This window comes from Onychostoma macrolepis, chromosome 10 (genome assembly GCF_012432095.1).
Source record: "Onychostoma macrolepis isolate SWU-2019 chromosome 10, ASM1243209v1, whole genome shotgun sequence".
Lineage (NCBI taxonomy): Eukaryota > Metazoa > Chordata > Actinopteri > Cypriniformes > Cyprinidae > Onychostoma > Onychostoma macrolepis.
In genome coordinates, this window is record NC_081164.1 from 13,631,169 (window position 1) to 13,652,083 (window position 20,915).

Genomic DNA, 20,915 nt, shown 5'->3' on the forward strand with positions numbered 1-20,915 from the left:
ACATTCAGTGTTTAAAAAGGTTTTCTTTTGTTGCTTTATTTTAAACATGTTTAAGTCACATTTAACAAAGTCTACGTAATATAATTAAAATAAATACTTTGGTTAAAATAAAAATAAAATAACATTTTATTTGACACATTGTCACATTTTACAAATTCTATTCAGAAAAATAAATGGAAAAAAATCATATCATACATTTCAATATTTTATTTTATTTTACTGTTAACATCTCCAGGTAACATTTGACAAAAATATAACTATCTATAAATTCTATTTATCATAAAGAAAAATGAAGCCAAATGTAAGTAAATTTTGTCCAGGTTACATTTTACAAAAAATATTAGCATTTTTATTTGGAAAATAAGGCATACATACATGCATTCATAAATATCAAAATATCATAAATTAAAATTTGTATGATGATAATGAAGCCTATTTAAAAAAAATCCAATTAAGTTAAACATGTTTATCTATGATAATACTGTGTGTTAGAGAGAGTGTGAAAAGTTTTGTTATTCTGAAGGAGACCAAACTTCTGAAAGGCAGTAAAACCTGACAAAAAATTAAAAATCCACAAGGAAAACAACTTCATGAATTCAATAATGTCTTTTTTCAAATCAAAGAAAGCTAGTGAGGGTTAGAGAAGACTCAAATGGACAAATACTTTGTGTGTGCACACTGACCTGGTGTGCGGCTGCCAGGGACCTTCATATAAAGCTGGACTGTGTTCATGCCCAGTATAGTGTGGCCAACGTGACTTAGCATGTTTGCGCTGGAGGACACACGCATGAACGCAGGCAACTTCAACAGCTCCTGCAGCTGCAGCTTCCACCTGAAGACAAGACCCCACAGTCCTTTACTCACACCTATGCAAGTAATGACACTCATGAAAGCACAGTGAATGGGGTATATATTGAACGTCAACCAACCAAACCAGAAAACAGGTCTCATCGCTTGTTGGAGGAAGTGTTAATAGCAGTACGAACTGATGGCAATATTTATGGAGTTTTAAGGTAATCAGCTAACCTAGCTAATTGTTGTTATTGTTGAAGTTTTATTACATTTTAATATCCAAATGTTAATTAAAAGAATAAAAAAAAAAAAAATCAATCTACATACTAATGACATCGGATATTATCATCTTTGGTATCTCCTCAGAAGGCATTTTGAGTTAAATAGCTCCACATACAAAAAACTTGAACTGGAAGCAATGAGACCTATATTATAGAATAAGGAAGTCTGTTGCGCATGACACTCATAGTCTCCCTGTCCAACATTATTTTATGGATGATTGTCAAAAAATGTCACAGTCATATCAAAGTGAACATCTCTCACCGTTTTGAGTCTGACAAGTCAATGTTGGTTCCAAATTTAATGATTTTTCCAATGGCTTTCTGCTCTAAGCTGTTAAAAAAAGAAATTTTTCAGAGATAGCATTTAAAAAAAAAAAATTGTTATAAATAAATAAAATTCAATCTGGGCCTGGTAATAGCAATCTATATGTATTGTTATATGATAGTTTAAACATTATTTTTTAACTTTACCTGGATGTGATGGTAGAAGTGTCAGTGTTTCCTTGGGAGTTGGATTTTGTCTCAGTTTTTTCCCCTGATTTGTCTTCTTCATCCTCATCTTCACTGTCTTTCTCCTCCTAAAAATACAAATAACTATCACTTTCTTAAATTTCATTCTGAGTGTGTGTGTCACTGTGTACCTAAAACTTCCAGGTGATTGCCTGGACCCTCAGCATCATCAAACTGCAATACCCTTGTCCTGAGAGGGAGGAGAAGGGACATTTCACGTAATATTTTTTTTTTTTTTTTTATTTCATTTAATGACTTTACTGGGTGAGACAGACTGTTATGCTGTCACCAGAGTGTTTCCCGTTGAGACTTGGATGTAACTCCAGTTAAGCGTGGGATAGAGTTGATTTCTGATCCCACTGAGCTGAGGCACTCATTGGTAACAATTTCTACCTGTAAGCTCTCCTGGAAACTGGATGCTTGGTACTGTGCGTATTTAGCGATGGTGGTGTGAGATCTGCTGCTTTCACAGGGCCAGGTCTGGGCGGATCCTGAATGGTTCCAGTTCTCGTCCGCTGGCTGCTGCACCTGAGTCCTCACCTCCACCGAATGCTCTGAGTTGGCCTCCACCAGGGATTTAGTGGAGAACAGACCCAGATCTACCAGAAAGACAACAATGTCACACTAAACCAGAAACATTCATTTTCGAATTTGACAAAGACAGTGTTTTTGTCCTGCGAAAACCGAGCTTTTTGAAAACGATGACATGTTTAGTCATATAACACATATTGAAACGATAGATATCTATGTTTATAGTGGTATGTGCTTAATATATGGTATTCACTTTCATAGTGTTGCAAATGATAGGATATTTGTTACTTAGCACTATTTTTGTTCATATTACATTCCAGCAAAGATCAGAGAAAATTAACCCACAACTGCTGCACTGCAGCAAAACAGAGGACAATTGCATTTTAGACCATACATGGAATAATGGAGTGCGCACTTGACACACCAATAAGTGATGGGATTTTTTGCTAATAAACTGACCATGGCAGAATAATAGCATGAGAAATTTATTTTATATCTCAAATTTATATTGTATATCTTTTTATATTACTTTTATATTACTTCTTTTATTACTATCTCACCAAGCCTTTATTACATTTTACGTGTGTGCAATAAAATTATTTTAGTGTTTTTTGACATTTAAGTGTGGATGGGCAAACTTTTGGAAAACGTTTTTAAATGTTTTCGTATTAATGTAGACGTAATGTGTGTGTTGTATTTTCTCACTGAGACGGAGGGATCCAGCCAGTCCTCTGATGACAGTAACAGCATTTTTAGGGTCTGTGCAGAATTGCAGCAGCACCGGAGAAAATGCATCTCTTTTACTCTCTAGCTACAAATATAAAAACACAAACACAAAGTCAGAGTAACAGACATCAATCAGGCAAGTTAAATGGCTATTGTTTATCATTACAACAACGATAAAGACCTCTAATGTATCCATATAAACTAATGTCTGACAGAGCATATAATTATATAATATAAATGCCTTATGAACTGATTGGCCTCAACTCACATAAATGCTCGGTGTTGGAGGGTTCAGTTTCTCTCTGGGAATTGGAGTCTGGGTGGACAGGTCAGGTTTCACTGAAAACTCTGGAAGCAGGTATGACTCCCGAAACTTGCTCTTGACGTTTGCCCCTCTGTCACAGAAACAGAAAGGGTGTATGTGTAAATGCAGAGAAAGGAAGAACAGAATAAAACTAAAGTAAGGCATGGTTCACATTCCCCATCAAAGTCATAATAATAATAAGTTTAGAGCATTAAACACTGTCATGATGCTAGGGTGCTGTGAATAGGTGATAGGGTAGTGCCGTGTGGTTCCTAAGTGGTTCGTTTAGCACAATTGTATGCATTACTAAGGTGTTCTGGGTGGTCGCTAGGTGGTTGATTACTGGCCCAAGTTAAAAGAGTACACCTCCAACTCTATTTGAGTCTGTTTTTAGATATGGATCAGGTGCCTTCCATGTCAGTCCATGGATTTAGCCTTTAGCTTTATAGCCATTTAGCCTTAGCAAACACCGCTAATAACTATTAAGTACATCAGAATAATCTGAGGTCTACAGTCAGATGTGAACTTACTTGCAGGCTTGTATGACCTCAGCTGCGCAATTTTTGATGTTGATGCCATTGAGTGGCATGGTCTTCTGATCGATCTCTGAGGCAATGAAAGTCTGCCGACTTCCGCTCTCAACCCTGACCAAACGGATCCTCAGTTCTTTCAAGGGAATTTTGGACAACTCCTGCAGATTAAGGAGATTGACCCGGGCCAGCAGCAGAGGTCTGCTGGAGGGTGTCACGATAACAGAGGTTTGTGTGTTGGTTGTGTCAGATGTAGATGATGCTGTGGCAGATGCATCAGCCTTTAGTGTGTCTTCTTTCGTGGTCTCTTTTGTAACGTCTGTCTCTTTTTCTCTCTCGACTTCTTTAGATTCTGTTTCTCCATCTTTGAAGACAATTTTTTGGTTTTCTGGGACAATCTGTTTGTTCTTGATTTCCACCAAGTGCTCATTTAAACCTTCAGAAGATGAATCCTTTGTCTCGGTCTCATCCTTCACTTTTTCCTTTTTATTCTCTCCTCCATTACTCTTTTCAGGATCTTCTACTTTTACTTTCCGACCAGCTTTTCTTGGAGACCTCACTTGATCTTTCTGTCTGGCCCTGTCTTGTTCCTTTTCTCTCTCAGTAGACGTGGACCCACTGACTTTCATAGCCTTTGACAGAGGGCTGGAGTTTTGATTGAGCAGTAGCTCGCAGCTTTGTACTAGTTTAGCCTGCAGGGTGGCGGGAGACATTACAGGTTCGTTCTCTTCCAGTGAAGTGCAGGTTGGGTCTTTAGCTGATTCAGCTACTTTGATCTCCATTTGTTCATCCATCTTCTGCACCTCCATTTTCTCCCCTTCTTCTTCTATTTCTTCCTCTTTTGCATTGGTTTCCATTCTTTCTTCCTCTGTTTCACTCTCTTTGTCCTTCTCTGCAGGCTGGATCAGTGGAGGTGTTACATGATCTGGGATTTCTGTGATTGGAGATGTGGCAGGTGGACTATGCTGGTCTGGAGGGTAGATCTCAGGACCCAAGGACAGAGATGATGAGTATTTTACCCCAACTAATGCACTAGGGGGTGGCCGACCAAATGGCCCACCCCTGTAAGTGTATCTATGACTGCCCATCGCTGAGGTTGCTGATTTGAATGTGTCCATTTGGTGCAAGTGTGGTTTGTTGGGCTCAGAGCTGTTTGATGCATCAGGACTACCATCTTTCTGCTCTCCTTCTCTCTTTTCGTCATCTTCTTCCTCAGTGTCCATTGCTTTAGAGGACTCAGGAAGGCCGTACAATTTGGCCAGGTCATTATGGCAGTAGTCGACTCCAGGGTTGATCTCAACTGGGTCTCTTAGTGGAGATGAGTGTGTTGGACTCGGTTGTAGCACGGGCCTCCTCAAAACTCTAATCATATCTCCCTCTTTACCTTCCTCATCATCATCACCTAAGTCCGACACTGGAGAGCCCTGCCAGCTCAGAACAGGTGGGCTTGTTGGTGGGTCCAGCCTTAGGAGCTCCTCACTATAGGTGCAGTGAGCAGGAAGGAGGTCTGGGGCACTATGCAACCCTAAAACACCCTCTTTGCTTCTGATGGGTTCTTCTTCATAACTCCTCTGCTTATCGGGAAGAGTAAGTTTGGACCTGTTAACATCATGGGCCTCTACACTATCATCATCGCTAGTGTCTACATGTTCAGGCTCAGAAGATTCTGATTGGTCATCAACCTCTAAGGCTTTAGTATTGGCTTCAGGGGTTGACTGGAATGGAGAAAAATGGTTATTACTGACAGGAGGAGATGAAGAAGGTGGGATGAACCCTGAGGTATGTCTAGAGAACTCTTCCTCTCTGTGATAGAGATGAAGTGGCTCAAACAGTAGGTCATCCAGGAGACGTTCAGAATCACTGGGATACAATCTTCCTAAATTGGGAGATGCTGATTTCGAAGGCGTCTCACTCTTCCTGTCTTCATGCATCCCTTTTTTCCTCTCCTCCTTTGCTCTTCTTGTTATCTGTCCCAACTGTCGGCCATTTTGGCGTATGTTCTTCTTATCATGCCCCTTTCTTCCATCCCTCATCTTTTTCTTTTTCCTGTCCTCCATTTTTTTCTCCATCTGTTCTCTTGTGTCTAACAGCTCTCCTTCCTTCTTTTTCTCCTTCCTCCTTGAACGCTCCTTGTGCCTCCTCTTGGCCTGAATGTGTTTCAAGAGTTCAGTCTCCAGCTTGCTGAGGGAGCTCTTGTGGGTGGATTTGAATCCAGTCTGGTGTTTAGAGTGCCTGCTCTTCTTCATTTCTGACTTCTGTGCCCTCTGACCTCTGTCTGAGGTTTGAGCGCTGGGTTCAGAAGGGGAGTCTGAGTCTCTCTGATTGTGTTTCTTTAACCCAGTCTCTGGGCTCCTCCATTCTGAACAATCTGTAACTCTACCCTCTGCACTGCTGTATGACTGGATAGGACTCCGTTGGCGGCTAATATGTTTAGATGCGCTTGGCCGTTTTCTGTCCCCACCCACAGACTCTTGAGATTCCAGGCCAGAGGTGGTACGCCCCGTCTCCTGTAGAGAAACAAATGCCCAAACATTTCACAAGTTTATACTAATACAAAAGAGCAGCACGATATATGTGAATTGCTTTCTGAAATGTAATGTTTGGCTTTTACTGATAATTTATATGGACTTGGTATTTAATTGATAGCCTTGTGTTGCCAGACTTTTGACTACTGATAATAAGTCTTGGAGCTTATTCCGGCCGAGAACGCCCACTTATACAGTCTGTGGGTGTGTTGTCTGAGGCTGAGACTAGTTCTTTGAACATTGGGCATTATATTGAAAGGAATAGTTGACCCAGAAATGAAAATTCTTTCTTGGTTTACTCACACTACTGCCATGTTTTCCCGAGCGGCTCTGTGTTTTCCAGCCAGGCTGTGCTGTGTTGTATCTGGGCTGAGGTACTGAGGTGGCTGGGCTGCTGAAGGGGCCGGTGTGCCTCTGTGGAGGAGGGAGCTGGTGCTGCTGACTGTAAGGCACACTGGTGAGGTTTGCTGGTGATGGGCTATCCCAGCCCACTTTGGCCCCACGGGGATGGGGGCCTGGATGATCTCGGACCGGATGATGGGGTTGCCCCTGTTTGGTGGGTTTCTTGCTGTGGAGGCCCTGGCTTGGAGCACTGGTGGGTGGTGATGGTATGGAATATGGTCTGTGATCTCTCATGACGGAATGACTGGACTCCTTTTAAATAAGTGAAAGAAGGATGATCGTGAGCAATACACAGTATATAATTGTAAATTACATATTTAAAGCAAAGAAGTATGTGATTAGGCCTGTTAATGTGTATTGAAGTTATAAAGTGTATAGAGTTATAAACTTTCCTTCCAGGCATATACAGAAAATCAATTACTCAAAAAATACAGGTGAGACTACTGGTCTACCTGAAATCGAGAGGGGGAGGACCTCTTCTCGGACAGGCTCCAGGGCATTGAGCTTTTGTATGCTGGGCTCCATGGCCGAGGTGGATGTGATGGAGGGGGACGGTTGATGAAATATTTCTCTCTCAGGTGGAAATTCTGCAGAATTGAAGTGTCATGCATTATCACTTAAGGGTGTTCTCATTCTGACCAGCAGATGGTGCTTGAGGACTACTGCCTCTCTATGACCAAATCTTTTTGACTGACATATCACTTTATAACCAAAAACTAACAGAAAAAAAAAAAAAAAATTAATAAAAATTGTACATGTAAATAGTAGTTGTCTTTGCACATTCATTTTCAACAAAGAAAAGAACATGACTGACCTGATGTGAACTGATGCTCCTGCTCCTCTTGCTGGGACAGTCGTCTCGTGAAGGGGATGGATCCCGGAGTGGTGGTGACATATTTTGAGGAGGTGCTGGACGTTTGAGAGAGGGCCCTTGGAATGTCCTGGACTGAGCTGACTGTGTCCATTTGTCTCCCTGGGTCTGTGGGGGACGCCCAGTGGAACGCTGTTGCTGTTGTGGACCCCCATACTGAAACAGGAAATAGCATCAAGTCATTCAGGATATTAAGAGTTCTTTTGTGTTTAGCTCATCTTTGATAGCACTGTATCTCTAGAATTTTGGATGCCCTCACTCTGTGTGGCTGACTGCTGTGATTGTTGCTGCTAGAGAGGTGTCCTCCACACCCTGAGCTGTAGTTTAGGGTGGGGCGCACTGGATTATGGTGCTGGCTCTGTGTTGGTCCGCAGCCCCTCGGGGCCCTTTGCTCTTTTCCGATGCCTCTGTCTCTGGGGTGTGTGTGGGACCTGTCCCTGATGAAACCTGGAGGTCTGTTTGTAAATAAAGAGGAATACTATCCATGAATGTTACACAGTAGTGTTAATATGGCAAATTTACATATTATCTGTAACATATAGCATGCAATATTGTGCCTGTTAATGTGTATTGAAGTTATAAAGTGTATAGAGTTATAAACTTTCCTTCCAGGCATATACAGAAAATCAATTACTCAAAAAATACAGGTGAGACTACTGGTCTACCTGAAATCGAGAGGGGAGGACCTCTTCTCGGACAGGCTCCAGGGCATTGAGCTTTTGTATGCTGGGCTCCATGGCCGAGGTGGATGTGATGGAGGGGACGGTTGATGAAATATTTCTCTCTCAGGTGGAAATTCTGCAGAATTGAAGTGTCATGCATTATCACTTAAGGGTGTTCTCATTCTGACCAGCAGATGGTGCTTGAGGACTACTGCCTCTCTATGACCAAATCTTTTTGACTGACATATCACTTTATAACCAAAAACTAACAGAAAAAAAAAAAAAAAATTAATAAAAATTGTACATGTAAATAGTAGTTGTCTTTGCACATTCATTTTCAACAAAGAAAAGAACATGACTGACCTGATGTGAACTGATGCTCCTGCTCCTCTTGCTGGGACAGTCGTCTCGTGAAGGGGATGGATCCCGGAGTGGTGGTGACATATTTTGAGGAGGTGCTGGACGTTTGAGAGAGGGCCCTTGGAATGTCCTGGACTGAGCTGACTGTGTCCATTTGTCTCCCTGGGTCTGTGGGGGACGCCCAGTGGAACGCTGTGGCTGTTGTGGACCCCCATACTGAAACAGGAAATAGCATCAAGTCATTCAGGATATTAAGAGTTCTTTTGTGTTTAGCTCATCTTTGATAGCACTGTATCTCTAGAATTTTGGATGCCCTCACTCTGTGTGGCTGACTGCTGTGATTGTTGCTGCTAGAGAGGTGTCCTCCACACCCTGAGCTGTAGTTTAGGGTGGGGCGCACTGGATTATGGTGCTGGCTCTGTGTTGGTCCGCAGCCCCTCGGGGCCCTTTGCTCTTTTCCGATGCCTCTGTCTCTGGGGTGTGTGTGGGACCTGTCCCTGATGAAACCTGGAGGTCTGTTTGTAAATAAAGAGGAATACTATCCATGAATGTTACACAGTAGTGTTAATATGGCAAATTTACATATTATCTGTAACATATAGCATGCAATATTGTGCGTGTCAAATCACCGTACACTGAAAACGTACATTAAAACACCTGGATGGCATGGTAGTAACATACTTGCAACATAAATAGTAACATAAGTAGAGGTATAAAAAGTGGTATAAAAACACTAATATATACATTTTTATTACAAATTATTATTTATATAATATATATAGTAAATGTATAACAAACAATAGTTTTAATAGTATATATTTATGTTATATATATTAAATAATATAACATTCAAACTGTAAAATAATTATTTTATTACATTTTTATTGTAAAATATAACATGAAAATAAAAATATACAAAATATAAAAAGACATAAAAATATATATAGAATAATATAAAAATGTACATCGTAATAATACATTGATTCACTAAATTATAATGTATGTGCCAAAAATACACATCATACAAGTACTAGTGAAGCAGTTGTGATAAAGCAGTGACTGTATTGACCATTACTGGTAATGGTCAATACAGTCACTGCTTTATCATTGGGATTTCAGTACTATTAGAGCAGAAAAGAACGACTAACCTGTGGCTATAAGCTTTATTTGGGTAGCTTCTTCCTGCTGTGTAGTTTTGGGATGGGGATTGATAGTTCCCTCCACTGCACCTGAAAACAGAAGAACTGATGATTTAACAGCGGTAAGATATGCACAATAAAACTGTTCAATTAACAGATGCTACGCTTCTAAATGTGTGTGGAGGATGGATGACCTGGATGGAGGTGCCCAGTGCCGGTTGCTGCCTGGGGCCCATGGTACTCGATTCGGCCCAGAAGAGGGGAAGGAGTCCCATGAGTTTCGTCCAGAATACTGCTCTGCTATGTGATACATTCAGCCTGAGGCGAGACAAACACAAGCACATACAAAAGCAATTACTGTAGCTGTTCACTCGTGATGTACCTTGTTCTGGAGAGAAGAAAGCGTCCTGTGAATACTCACCGCACTGAGGAGTCTGAGAAACCCTCCACTGTAGATCTCAACAGAGATCACTACACGTTCCCTCGTTTTCAATTTGAGCTTTTCTGAATGAAAAAAAAGAGAGAAAAGATATAACAAGAATGAATAAAGCATTCTTTCATAATATCACATGATAAGAGTAATGTTTTGTGATATTTTTAGAAGAACATTAGTAGAGTGGATTGTCCTTCAATGTAAATCTATGGGATTTTCCATCCATTGTAATTGTCCAGCAGGTATCATTCAAGTCCCTATCAAACGATGCAGGGCAAATTACTGGTTTAATTACAATACTTAGGGTTAGGGATCTGACAAACTTTTAGTCTAAGCAATAGCAATAGTCATTGCACAGGAAGTTAGACGGAAATCAAGTGAGGGAGGGGACAGCAGAAAGGAAATCTTCAGGATGTACTTTTGTAAATTATGGTCAGTATCAGTTTCCTGAGAGAAAAGACAACATGGCTCCATGGTAGCCACAAGTATGCTAACTCTATAGCATATTTGTGGCTACAATGCATAATGTGCTGCAAAACACAACACAACGTCCTTAACTGTCAAAGAAATAAATCTCATTGTGATCTTCACGTCGCCCACACACCTTTGAAGATTTTCTGGCATCTGACTGACACTTCCTCTAGATTTAACTGAGGCAACAGATCAAACGTGCAACGCTGGAACAAGTTCAACCCGAAGCATCTGCAGCAATCCACAGGCTCCTGTTCATCTTATCTCTGCCCCCCACGCTCCACCCCACCCACACCAACTGTCCTTTATCATAGGAAGAAGTGTAACAAGTGTGCAAGCGTGTGTGAGGTTAAAGGAGGGCTTCTTTGGCCCATGAATAGCTCAGCTCTCATACTGTAAAAACGTTCTGGTTGAGATCAGGACAGAGCAACTGTTTCACCTCTTATCTGCATCTCATAATAGCGCATTTAACACATACTCAGTTGAACATATACACTTGAACACATTTGCTAGATGTACAGGTATAATACATGAAAAAGCATTTGCATGTTTCTCTTTCTCTCTCTCTCTCTCTCTCTCTCTCTCACACACACACATATTGCCATAGACCATCTATTATGTTGAGAGCTCTTGTTTCTCATAAACAGCAAAGAGATTAAATGGAGAACACATGGAGACTTTTGCCTAGAAATGTCACATGCTCATTCTCTAGAATTTTAAGAGATCTGAACAATAGGCATGTTTATTTTATTTATCTATATATTTTAATGCACATTTTTCAATATTAGCATAAAAATGCTGGACTGTAAAAACAAAAAAACAAAAAAAAAGGTGCAAAAAACATCTACGCTCACTTGAGGTTGATCATACTACGCAGCGCCGCTTCAAGTCGAACACACCTATTTACTGAATACATTCCTAGATGTCATGTGAAAGTCATGTGATTGAATAATTCTTGATTTAGATTTTTTGCTTGAAGCTGATTAAAGTCGAAATTTCTTTCTGATGTATGTGATGTATGCTGGACTTCTCCAATCATTTAGTTCACTTAACCCCCACCCCTTTCTTACAACCGGCATTCCATTCAGATCTGGCTTCATCCAATCAACAAGCAATGAGCTAAACCAATCCTCCACCCTAAATTTTTTCTTCCTATAATTTGTTTCACTTAAATGTACATTGCAATATGGAAGAAAATATCTGTTGCTACTTCCGTTCATCCTGACTTTAAAGGAATAGTTCACCCAAAAATTTAATTTACCTCCCCTCTAGCCATCCTAGGTGTATATGACTTTCTTCTTTCAGACAAAAACAATCAAGAGTTATATTAAAAAAAATGTTCTGGCTCTTCCAAGTTTATAATGGTAGTGAATGGGGGTCGAGATTTTGGAGCCCCAAAAAGTGCATCCATCCAACATAAAAAGTGATCCACACAGCTCCAGGGAGTTAATAAAGGCCTCTCTTGTGAAGCCAAGTATGCCAGTTAGTGGAAATTAGAAATTATGATTTATAAAGTTTTAAATATGGATGTTTTTCTTACACAAATGCATCGCTTCACTTCAGAAGGCCTTTATTAACTCCCCGGAGCCGTGTGAAGCACTTACGATGGATGGATGCACTTTATTTTGTGTCAAAATGTTGTCACTTGCAAATTCACTTGCATTATAAAGCTTTGAAGAGTCAGGGTATTGTTCACTGCATGTCTACTATTGTCTCATTTGTTTTTATCTTTTCTGATTGTAAGGAAATTTTGGATAAATTTCTGAGACAAAGATGATACTTCAACGAATCTTAACTGAGAATTACATTAAGCCTCCTGAGCTTCGAAAAGCACCTCTGTGAAATGTCCTTTTTATTTGCCAGTGTTCATGTAAGCGTCATGTCCTATTGTAATCAAATTTTAAAACAGACCAACAATGCACTGTCAAACAGGTTGAGTTATATCAGATTACACAAACCTATCCAGGTACATCACACCTGTTCAGCCCAAACCAAACTCTTACAGCGTGCCTTCACCAGCGACGGTACAAAACACAATGATGCAAGACTGATGTGCACAAGTGGGTTGTGTATGTATGCCAACATTTTTATGACGTGCTGCTAATATAGGTAGCCATAGAAACCCAGCAAACTGTTCCGTTGGAAAGGAAGTGGTTCTGACTTCCTGTAAAAATGTGACACTGTTGTGCAGTTGTGGTCGTGACCTCACATACATACGCTGCTGAAAAATATCTCACTTTTACAAACGAGTCTGAAACGTCTTGCCTACATGAATGATTTCAAGTGGTTCAATTGTGATTGTGGTTGTTATCGGGCCTCATTGGGATGCATGAGTGAAGAGTCTCACATCACATGGATGAGTACAGCTTTTTGCATTACATTCAAATGAGGTGCGATGCAGACAGACAGTTGGAGAATCATCCGAAGAGCTTCCACTCACGCATCTTCCTCTTCCTATAAGCTTTTATGAGTTTCTCCAGTTTCACACACATGCACTTAGATTAAGTAGGAATTGCATTAGAAAATAATGGGCCTAAGGCTGTCCAGCAATGTTCGTCTTAAATTTCTTTTTATCCCATATCTTGCTCTTCTTAATTTAATCGAGTCCATATCAGTAACCACAGTAATTCTGCTTTTGTATCATAGTTCTACAGGGGTCATATCATATTTTTCTTTTTCTCTGAGGCATACTTATAATGTTAATCAAGGTTTTTTGCAACAAAAACACTCATAATTTTAGTATATGTATGTATTTAGTCAATATTGTAATCTGTTGTGCCTTTAGGACTCTTATGTAAACTGACTTTTTGCATAAGAAATGAGTAACAGCAGGTATGCTGTGATGTCTTATTTAGTTAGCGCGTCCTTGTTACTTCATAAGAGTCTACATTACATTGTGAAACATAATAAACATGTACAGATACTGAATTTGCAGCATGAACTGTTATAATCAGACTGAAATGTTTAGGGATCTTGTTAAAAATAAACTTATTCCCTTTTTTCCCTAATGCTGGGATCCAGAAGGATATGCTAAGCCAGAAAGAACAAAAACTTTGGCAGACTTTCCCACATTTTACTCATTTCCATTAACATTTCTTATTCTGGTATCTTGGAATAATAGTAGACTTCCTCATTAAATTATTGAATGAACTTGGATCTGTTCCAGTTCCATAAAATTTAATGATATGACCCTTTTAAAACCCCAAAACAGAGTTTGGTACTCTATAGAAAGCCACACAGTCTAGAATCCACATTGATTACGGTGACTCGAACTCTTCGTAAAACTCAACAGTAAAGCCAGGAATCCAGTTGAAAACAAAGAGTCTACGGACTGTCCATCAGAAACAGATATCTCATGAGAGCAGAGGGGAACCACAGCAGGAATCAAACAGCCGGAAAGAGAGAGGAAGAGTGGGAAGGGAAAGATAGGGGCGCCACTGCTGTCGGGAGCAGCGAGATTGTGTTACGGACTGATATATGAGAGAAATTCAGACTCAATATTCAGCGAAAAAATCCACGCACACTGCAGACGTAAACAAAAGCGGCTAGGCCGAACTGCAAGGGGTTTCCTGTTTAAACAACTAAATTAGATATGTTGTGTGTCTCTAAATCGAAAGCAAAATGCAGATGGTGTTACAGACACAAACACAGACAACAATCTAAAACGGCATATATCACGTATGAGAATTTGAGGTTTACTTGATCAGTTTCAGTTTCAGACGCAGAACGACATTTAGTTTCGTAACCCTAATCAGTAAGACGTCTTTTATTTGCGTATTTCACATCAAGCAGGACTTTGTTGTGGAGAAAACTTTGTTTAAAACACATGATATTTGCTGATGTGGGACCGTTGGCGTAACCGCATGAACGTGATTCTCTACTACGCTGTCAAATGATCAGCCACGCTTTCTGAGAGTATTTCTCACAGGATTTCTGTCTCTCTGTCTTGTTCTTTCACGCTTAGGTAGTGGCGCCATTGACGCTTACAAGTCGTTAAAAAATTGACATGCTACTGCAGCTGTTGGGGTCACAGTCGGTGGGTTTATGAGTTGATATCCAATCTGAGAGGCAGATATTGACATGTACACATATCTCATATTACTCTAAATAAACAGAGACAGAGACTTGCTCTCATACATGAGGTTTATATCAGATCAAGAGTGTGTGTTGTAACAGGCTGGATGCTTTTGGTGGTGGATTTAGGTCATTAAACATAGGGCAGCTAGGGACAAACTAATTTGATAGAAAATACCTTTGATGTAAGGTAAGCCTGTGAGAAAATGAAGACATACAAACTCTCATAGAAGTCTTCTTTTGAAACACACTCACATGTATGCACACACACTCTCTACTCCTGCCTGTTAAAGAAACAGTGGACCAAAAATTGAAAATTGTTTGTGCTGAATGCAAGTTTGAATACGCTCAAGTGCAAATGACGTGTTCCGTAAGTTTCCTGTAAAGCCACCTAAATAGTCTTCTGTGATTTAGTGAGAGGAACTCAGGTTATTATTCACTATTTCAGACCTCGAATATCACTCACCCCTGATGAATCGATGGATTTTGGTGTCAATGACAACAATTCTGCCTCAAAGCTTCTTTACAAGACTTTTAAATATGCACAAGTCCAAATGAGATTTTAGAGATGAAGAGTGATATTTTCATTGAAGATGAACTGAAATTCACATTCACTTCATCATACTCTATGTTTTAAGAAGACGTAATAGCCATATAGTACTGTATGTACCACTTACGGTACTTCTATGACCTTTTTGTCACTTTCTGAACTCCCCTTGTCAATATACTGTAAGCTTTCAATATCTGTAAAAGAACAACGTGATTCCACAGATAACTCAAAACCATTCCAGTTCCAGTGAATTATGTTTAAATTTTAATTTTTGGGTGCCACCTCCCTTTAAATGCAAAACTCTCTGTATAACACACTTGAAGTTTGCAGGAGATCTTAAAGTTAAGCAGATATTTACATTAGTCATTCAACTATTTTCAATTCTTTTACGACTCTTGGAGTTATGCCAATGCTTCCGTCTCTGTTTCTCTTCTCTTTTATCATTCCATCTTCATTTGCAGGTGCTGCTAATGCAATTGGGCCAACAGGGACGACAGGTGACCATGGGGCCCCGCAGGAGGGTAACGTAATGCGTACATGTGGGTATTCTTCGGCAGATAACAAACTGAGGAAATCTCTCTTGTGCAGAGAGAGTTATGGGTGATACTGCTCATGGGAAGGTTGTCTGAGAAAGTTCACTGCAGACACACACACACACCGAGGCGGTGTCTTTTATTAGATCTGTGTTGAGCCATAATGGCAGAGATCAAGATCACCAGCTATAATAACCATACTTCCTGTACAAAAGTATTCAGTAGAGACCGGCTTGCTATTGTATTACACATACACTCACGCACGCACACACACGCACACACACGCACACAACTGCATTATGTACAGAAGGATCTCCTCTACAGCTAACTTCACAATTTACAAGTTGTAGAGACTTCCACTGGATTTATTGCAAAGCATTCACAGTCAGTCACATTACTGCACAAAGAAAAGGAAAAGAAACCACATGGAGCACAAAGACAGAAAAAAAGTGAGCCGGAGGGGCCGGTATTTAAGTGGTATTGGAGAGGAGAGATGAGTGTTTCTCTCCTGAGACGCACAAGCGTTCTTACCTTGCAAGTCAGAGAGGAAGAGAAGGGCACTGCTTCCTGTTTGCCCAATGCTCGAGCGCAATGTACCTTTAAATGTTTCACCTTTACCTTTAAAAGTACCGGATGACAGCTCTGACAAAACGTGCACTCATGCACACACACACACACACACACACTCAGACAAAAAGAGTGAGATGATTTACTCACGAAATGCCACTGACAGACAGGAAGTGAAATGAGCTTCTATTGTCAAAAAGGCGAGTGTGCCTAGTCCATTCTGTCTTGTCCTTTCTTACCCCTCTCTCTCAACACACTCTCTCGGTTTCTCTCACATTTGCACCTCCTCTCCAGCCTTCTCCTTCAGCAGACAAAGAAAGGGAAGGAATGGTACGAGAAAACAGAAAGAGAGAGAGAAATAGAGGGAGAGACAGTGAAAGAGGTAGAGAGTGGTGCTGAGAGAAGCTAGCCCAACCCCCTTCTACCAGCCAGTCTGCTTTCATTTCTTTTCCTTTTTTTGCTTTTCCCTGTACAGCCCCTCCCCCACCTTCCCTCTCCTCCATGCTATCCTCATTTCTCTCTCTCTCTCTCTCTCTTCACACCTAAAGAGTACAGTATGTTTCCAAGGCAACCAATCATAAACTCTGTTCACTGCACATCAGCTCAATGCTACAGAAGAGGTTCTGAGCTCAAAACAACGATCTCACCTGAGAAGAAAAACACGTGCAAACATGAAGTGCATGAAACTTCCTGAGGGAGATTATGTGCACTTGAGGAATTTGCATGGCCGCTTATGAAGATTTATTTGTCTGGTTCACATTGTCCGATTTATTCAGTGACTTCAGATATGAGGGTTTGCATGTTGTTTAGATGACTTTCCCTCTTTTGCATGTACCACATGCAAACCTTGCAGAGTAAATAAGATTTTGTTCACCTGGAAGAAATTACAGTTGACTGACTAGAAACAAAACATTATAACTCTTAATGAGAAATGTAAAGAAATGTGTTCTTATTGTAATACATGGTAATCACGCATTTTATGTCCAAAAACCTACTCTACGCAAGTATGCGAACACAAGAACCTTAAACATTGTTGCATTCCAAAATGTTTCAGGACACAATTTAGAATGCATCACAAATACACTTTAGCTTTCCTTGAGGAATGGACTCTATGCACGGGACGTAGCCTACGTATTTCCGGTTAAACCTCAGACCGCTTAAAATCTTTTGTCAGTGAACGATTATTATAAACTAATATTTATAAATTGTATTGTTAGAATATAACACAGTAAGTATAACACAGAAATATAATACAAAACTTATTTAACGAAGAGCTCCATAAAGTTTAAACATCCGTGAAGGTGGTTTGTCCTGCTATTGCTGTGTCCCGTGTCCCAGCAACATCCCCTGGATGAAGAAAATCGCAATAAGTGGTTATACATTAGGTAAGACCTAATCATTCACTATATTACCGAGCACATTGTATGCCTGTGAACAGTATCGCTGTAGTTGCCTGTTTATTTAAAACCTCTTTTGTGGGTCTGGGCAATATGTGTTAACTAGATGATTCACCTAAAAATAAAAAAATAAGTACTTGAATGTCAATACATTACAATCATACATTTTTAAATTAACCTTCAGGTTTGGTGTAAACAAACTAACTTGCATTGTTATTAGAATTTGTGGTATGTAAATTCTGAAAACACGTCTCGCATCCCATCTAGATTTGTGATTTGCACCCAATGGACTTTTGGAGACTTGGTGAACCTGCATGCCACAACATGGTTCGTGTGACCAGAGCAAGGGACAGTTATAATGAGGAGTGAATTTGGAATAACAAGCAATGCACTGGTAAATATTTATATTGTATCGTTTGGGACAGAGATAGAAAATAAATCTTATTTATATTTATTTTTCTCTCTTGATGCACACATTACATGCGTTGTATATATCATAATTATTTAAAATGTATGTTTGACAGTGTCAGTCTCTGCAGCCCATTGATGAGTTCTTCCTCTTCATGGTCCACCTTTCAGCCAGTCTTCCACAGAGAGATCTGGCCTTACACAATGCACTTTAATTACTGTGTTTTTATTTGTACAAACTGTTATATAAAATGTAAATTGAATGTAATGTAAATATATATATAACTTCGATACTGTTTCTTGCTCACCAGTGTAATCCAAACATGTAAATATATATATATATATATATAAAAACAAATATATATAAGGAACTTTGATACAGTGCAATGGTTATGTAAAATACTAACACATTAAATACTAATAACTGTGATAGTGTAATGGTCTTTTTTTTTAAACACTTCTGCCACTCGAAGGACTGATTGGTCAGGCAGCTCGTTGCGTTCTCCTGAGGAACAAAACACAAAAACAAAGGTATAGGGTAAACTGACCATAAATAATGTTGCATACATTATGAACAGTACAATAATTCCACTATGATTGTGTATCTTGAAAAGATAATGTAACAGTATTAGACTGTGATACATTTACAGTCTACTCCTACCTTATCATCTCAGCTGAAAAGGTCTTGTAAACTGAAAAGTCATCTTCTCTTCAGCCATTTTGAAAGCTCTTTGTTAAGAACAATGGCTTCTGGCACAGCACCGGATGTAAGTAAAGGTCCTGAGGAAAAACGCGGAAGTGACCGTGCATAGAGCCCATTCTCATTATTGCTAGAAAGCACTTCTACAGTTAGTCTTCTGTTTCAGGACAAGTTAAGCTGATATGGTTAAGCCGTTTTTAAGAGAATCTTGCTGGGCAAGTTAGTGTTGCTACAGTGTCAAGCTAACTAAATACAATCCAGTTTAATGGCACAGACATTTGAGGGTAACTCTTTTAGTACAGGTATAAAAACAGGTTAAAGAACTGTACACTGGCCAAGCATTGGTTTCAGCAATTTAGTACTTTGCAGAAGTAAGCAAATTTCCAGCCAAGTTCTTGTAATTTACCTTTTTTCCCCCCTCCAGTCAGTTAGAAAAATCTGTTACAATTGGAGTTGGATTTCACCTTGTTTCACCAATTTAAATTGAACAATAATGAGATCATAGTGTTTAAATCAGTAGATTGAGATCAGATTTGATATCGGATTCTTAAAGGGGTCATGACATGAGAATTCAAATTTGCCTTGATCTTTTAGCATATTAGAGGTCTTTGTACCATTAAAACATCCTGCAAGTTTCATAGGTTAAAACATTCCCCTCATTATAAACAAAGTATTTATTTAATCAAGCTCCAAAAATTACTTGATTGGATCTGAGGTGCAAGATGAAGTGACTTGGGTACACATATTTGCATAAACACTGCCTCCAGAGCAAGCTCCGCCCACTGGCATCAAGTCACCTAATGGATGACACTTGCCTTGATTACGCGATGCGACACTCGCATTTATCATCGTTTCAAAAGCAAATAGAAATTACAATCACTGCCGCTATCTTGCCTACACTGGATACAGTATACAGATGCACGTTCGCTTTCGGACACAGTGCACGCGCTTGAGTCTGTAGTCAGTTGGACAAATGGCATGAAAGAACATTTGCTTTGACGCGTTTGGTTTAAATAGCTTGTTCGCATCTTTGTACAGATATCACAAGGATCCCAGTCTAAGGAACAAGTGGATAGTTTATTTTTGATGGCATCCCGGATCGTATTGATTGATCTTTATTTTCATTGGTTTGTATGTTTTAAGTCCCTCCCTCCTGGGAAAATAAAAGATGTGAGTGGTTAAGAGGGAGGACGGGAGAGAAGAGAGACCTGATTTGAGCGATTGAGCTGACAGATTGCAGAAAATACAGTAAATTAATCGATAGATCATCGTATTAATCAGTGCTTAATTTGTAAATTTCGAGGTCCCGGAACAAGGAGGGGTGATGTGATTAGAGGCATGTGATTAGAGGAGGGAGGGGTAATGGAGCATTCAGCCGATCACATTGGTGGACAAGTTTAAGTGATTAACAGCGTGCATCAGTTGCTTTTATTAGGGTTCGCACATGAAAAACTAGCCTGACTACATCAGACTTCGTACTTCTGCTCAATTTCATTTCGCTTCTGTACTCATTCTGATATAGTAGACAATCTCCCAGTTTATCTCCGGCTCCGCAGCAGCCGGCCAATCAACGAACAGAGGGTGGGCTGAGAGCCGTGACGTAGACGCTAAGCACCGAATTTAAGATTGTAGTTTAGGTGAGGGAAATCTAAAACGACAGCAGACATGGAGACACGGGATGCTGTTCGCTCTGTTGTGGAGAATATTCCCGGCATTTGCCAACTGAAGCCCGAACAAGAAGAGTGTTTGGTTCACATTTTGAATGGAGGTGATGTTGTGGCCCTACTTCTGACAGGTTTTGGGAAAAGTTTAATTATCAACTGTTACCGATCGGCAGCGAGAAACTGGGGAGACCAAAGTCCGGCAAGGCGATAATTGTGGATGCGTAGATTTACTTCACATAATCTGCAAAAGTCGTTCACAGCAATCATCACTCCGTTATTTCGCTCAATGGTTTTGTTTTCACCGCATACCTGTGTTTACAGCGGAAGTTCAAGGCGGCTGAGCCGGTGCTTTACATACATCACAACCAACTGTTATGCGATTGGCTTACAGGTACACCAATGATTTTAAACTTCAGACAAGCGCCCGCCCACGAGAAAGTAAACGCTTGTCAATTATGCCCATTGTAGTCAGATTTCACTGATCA

General features: G+C 40.0%; 1 protein-coding gene across 1 annotated transcript in view; it reads right to left on the minus strand.

Annotated features, from left to right (window-relative positions):
• kdm6bb (lysine (K)-specific demethylase 6B, b) overlaps window positions 1-20,915 on the minus strand; it is a 39,345-nt gene that overhangs the window by 4,013 nt on the left and 14,417 nt on the right. Inside the window, exons 2-15 of the mRNA XM_058790337.1 lie at window positions 10,055-10,137; window positions 9,828-9,951; window positions 9,643-9,723; window positions 8,814-9,009; window positions 7,416-7,628; window positions 7,054-7,188; window positions 6,503-6,853; window positions 3,675-6,181; window positions 3,109-3,235; window positions 2,820-2,925; window positions 1,977-2,182; window positions 1,545-1,651; window positions 1,336-1,404; window positions 684-832 (exon numbers count right to left, since the gene is read on the minus strand). Of these exons, the coding sequence (XP_058646320.1) occupies window positions 684-832; window positions 1,336-1,404; window positions 1,545-1,651; window positions 1,977-2,182; window positions 2,820-2,925; window positions 3,109-3,235; window positions 3,675-6,181; window positions 6,503-6,853; window positions 7,054-7,188; window positions 7,416-7,628; window positions 8,814-9,009; window positions 9,643-9,723; window positions 9,828-9,946 (4,366 nt within the window). The 5' untranslated portion in view covers window positions 9,947-9,951; window positions 10,055-10,137. The remainder of the gene's footprint in view (window positions 1-683; window positions 833-1,335; window positions 1,405-1,544; window positions 1,652-1,976; window positions 2,183-2,819; window positions 2,926-3,108; window positions 3,236-3,674; window positions 6,182-6,502; window positions 6,854-7,053; window positions 7,189-7,415; window positions 7,629-8,813; window positions 9,010-9,642; window positions 9,724-9,827; window positions 9,952-10,054; window positions 10,138-20,915) is intronic.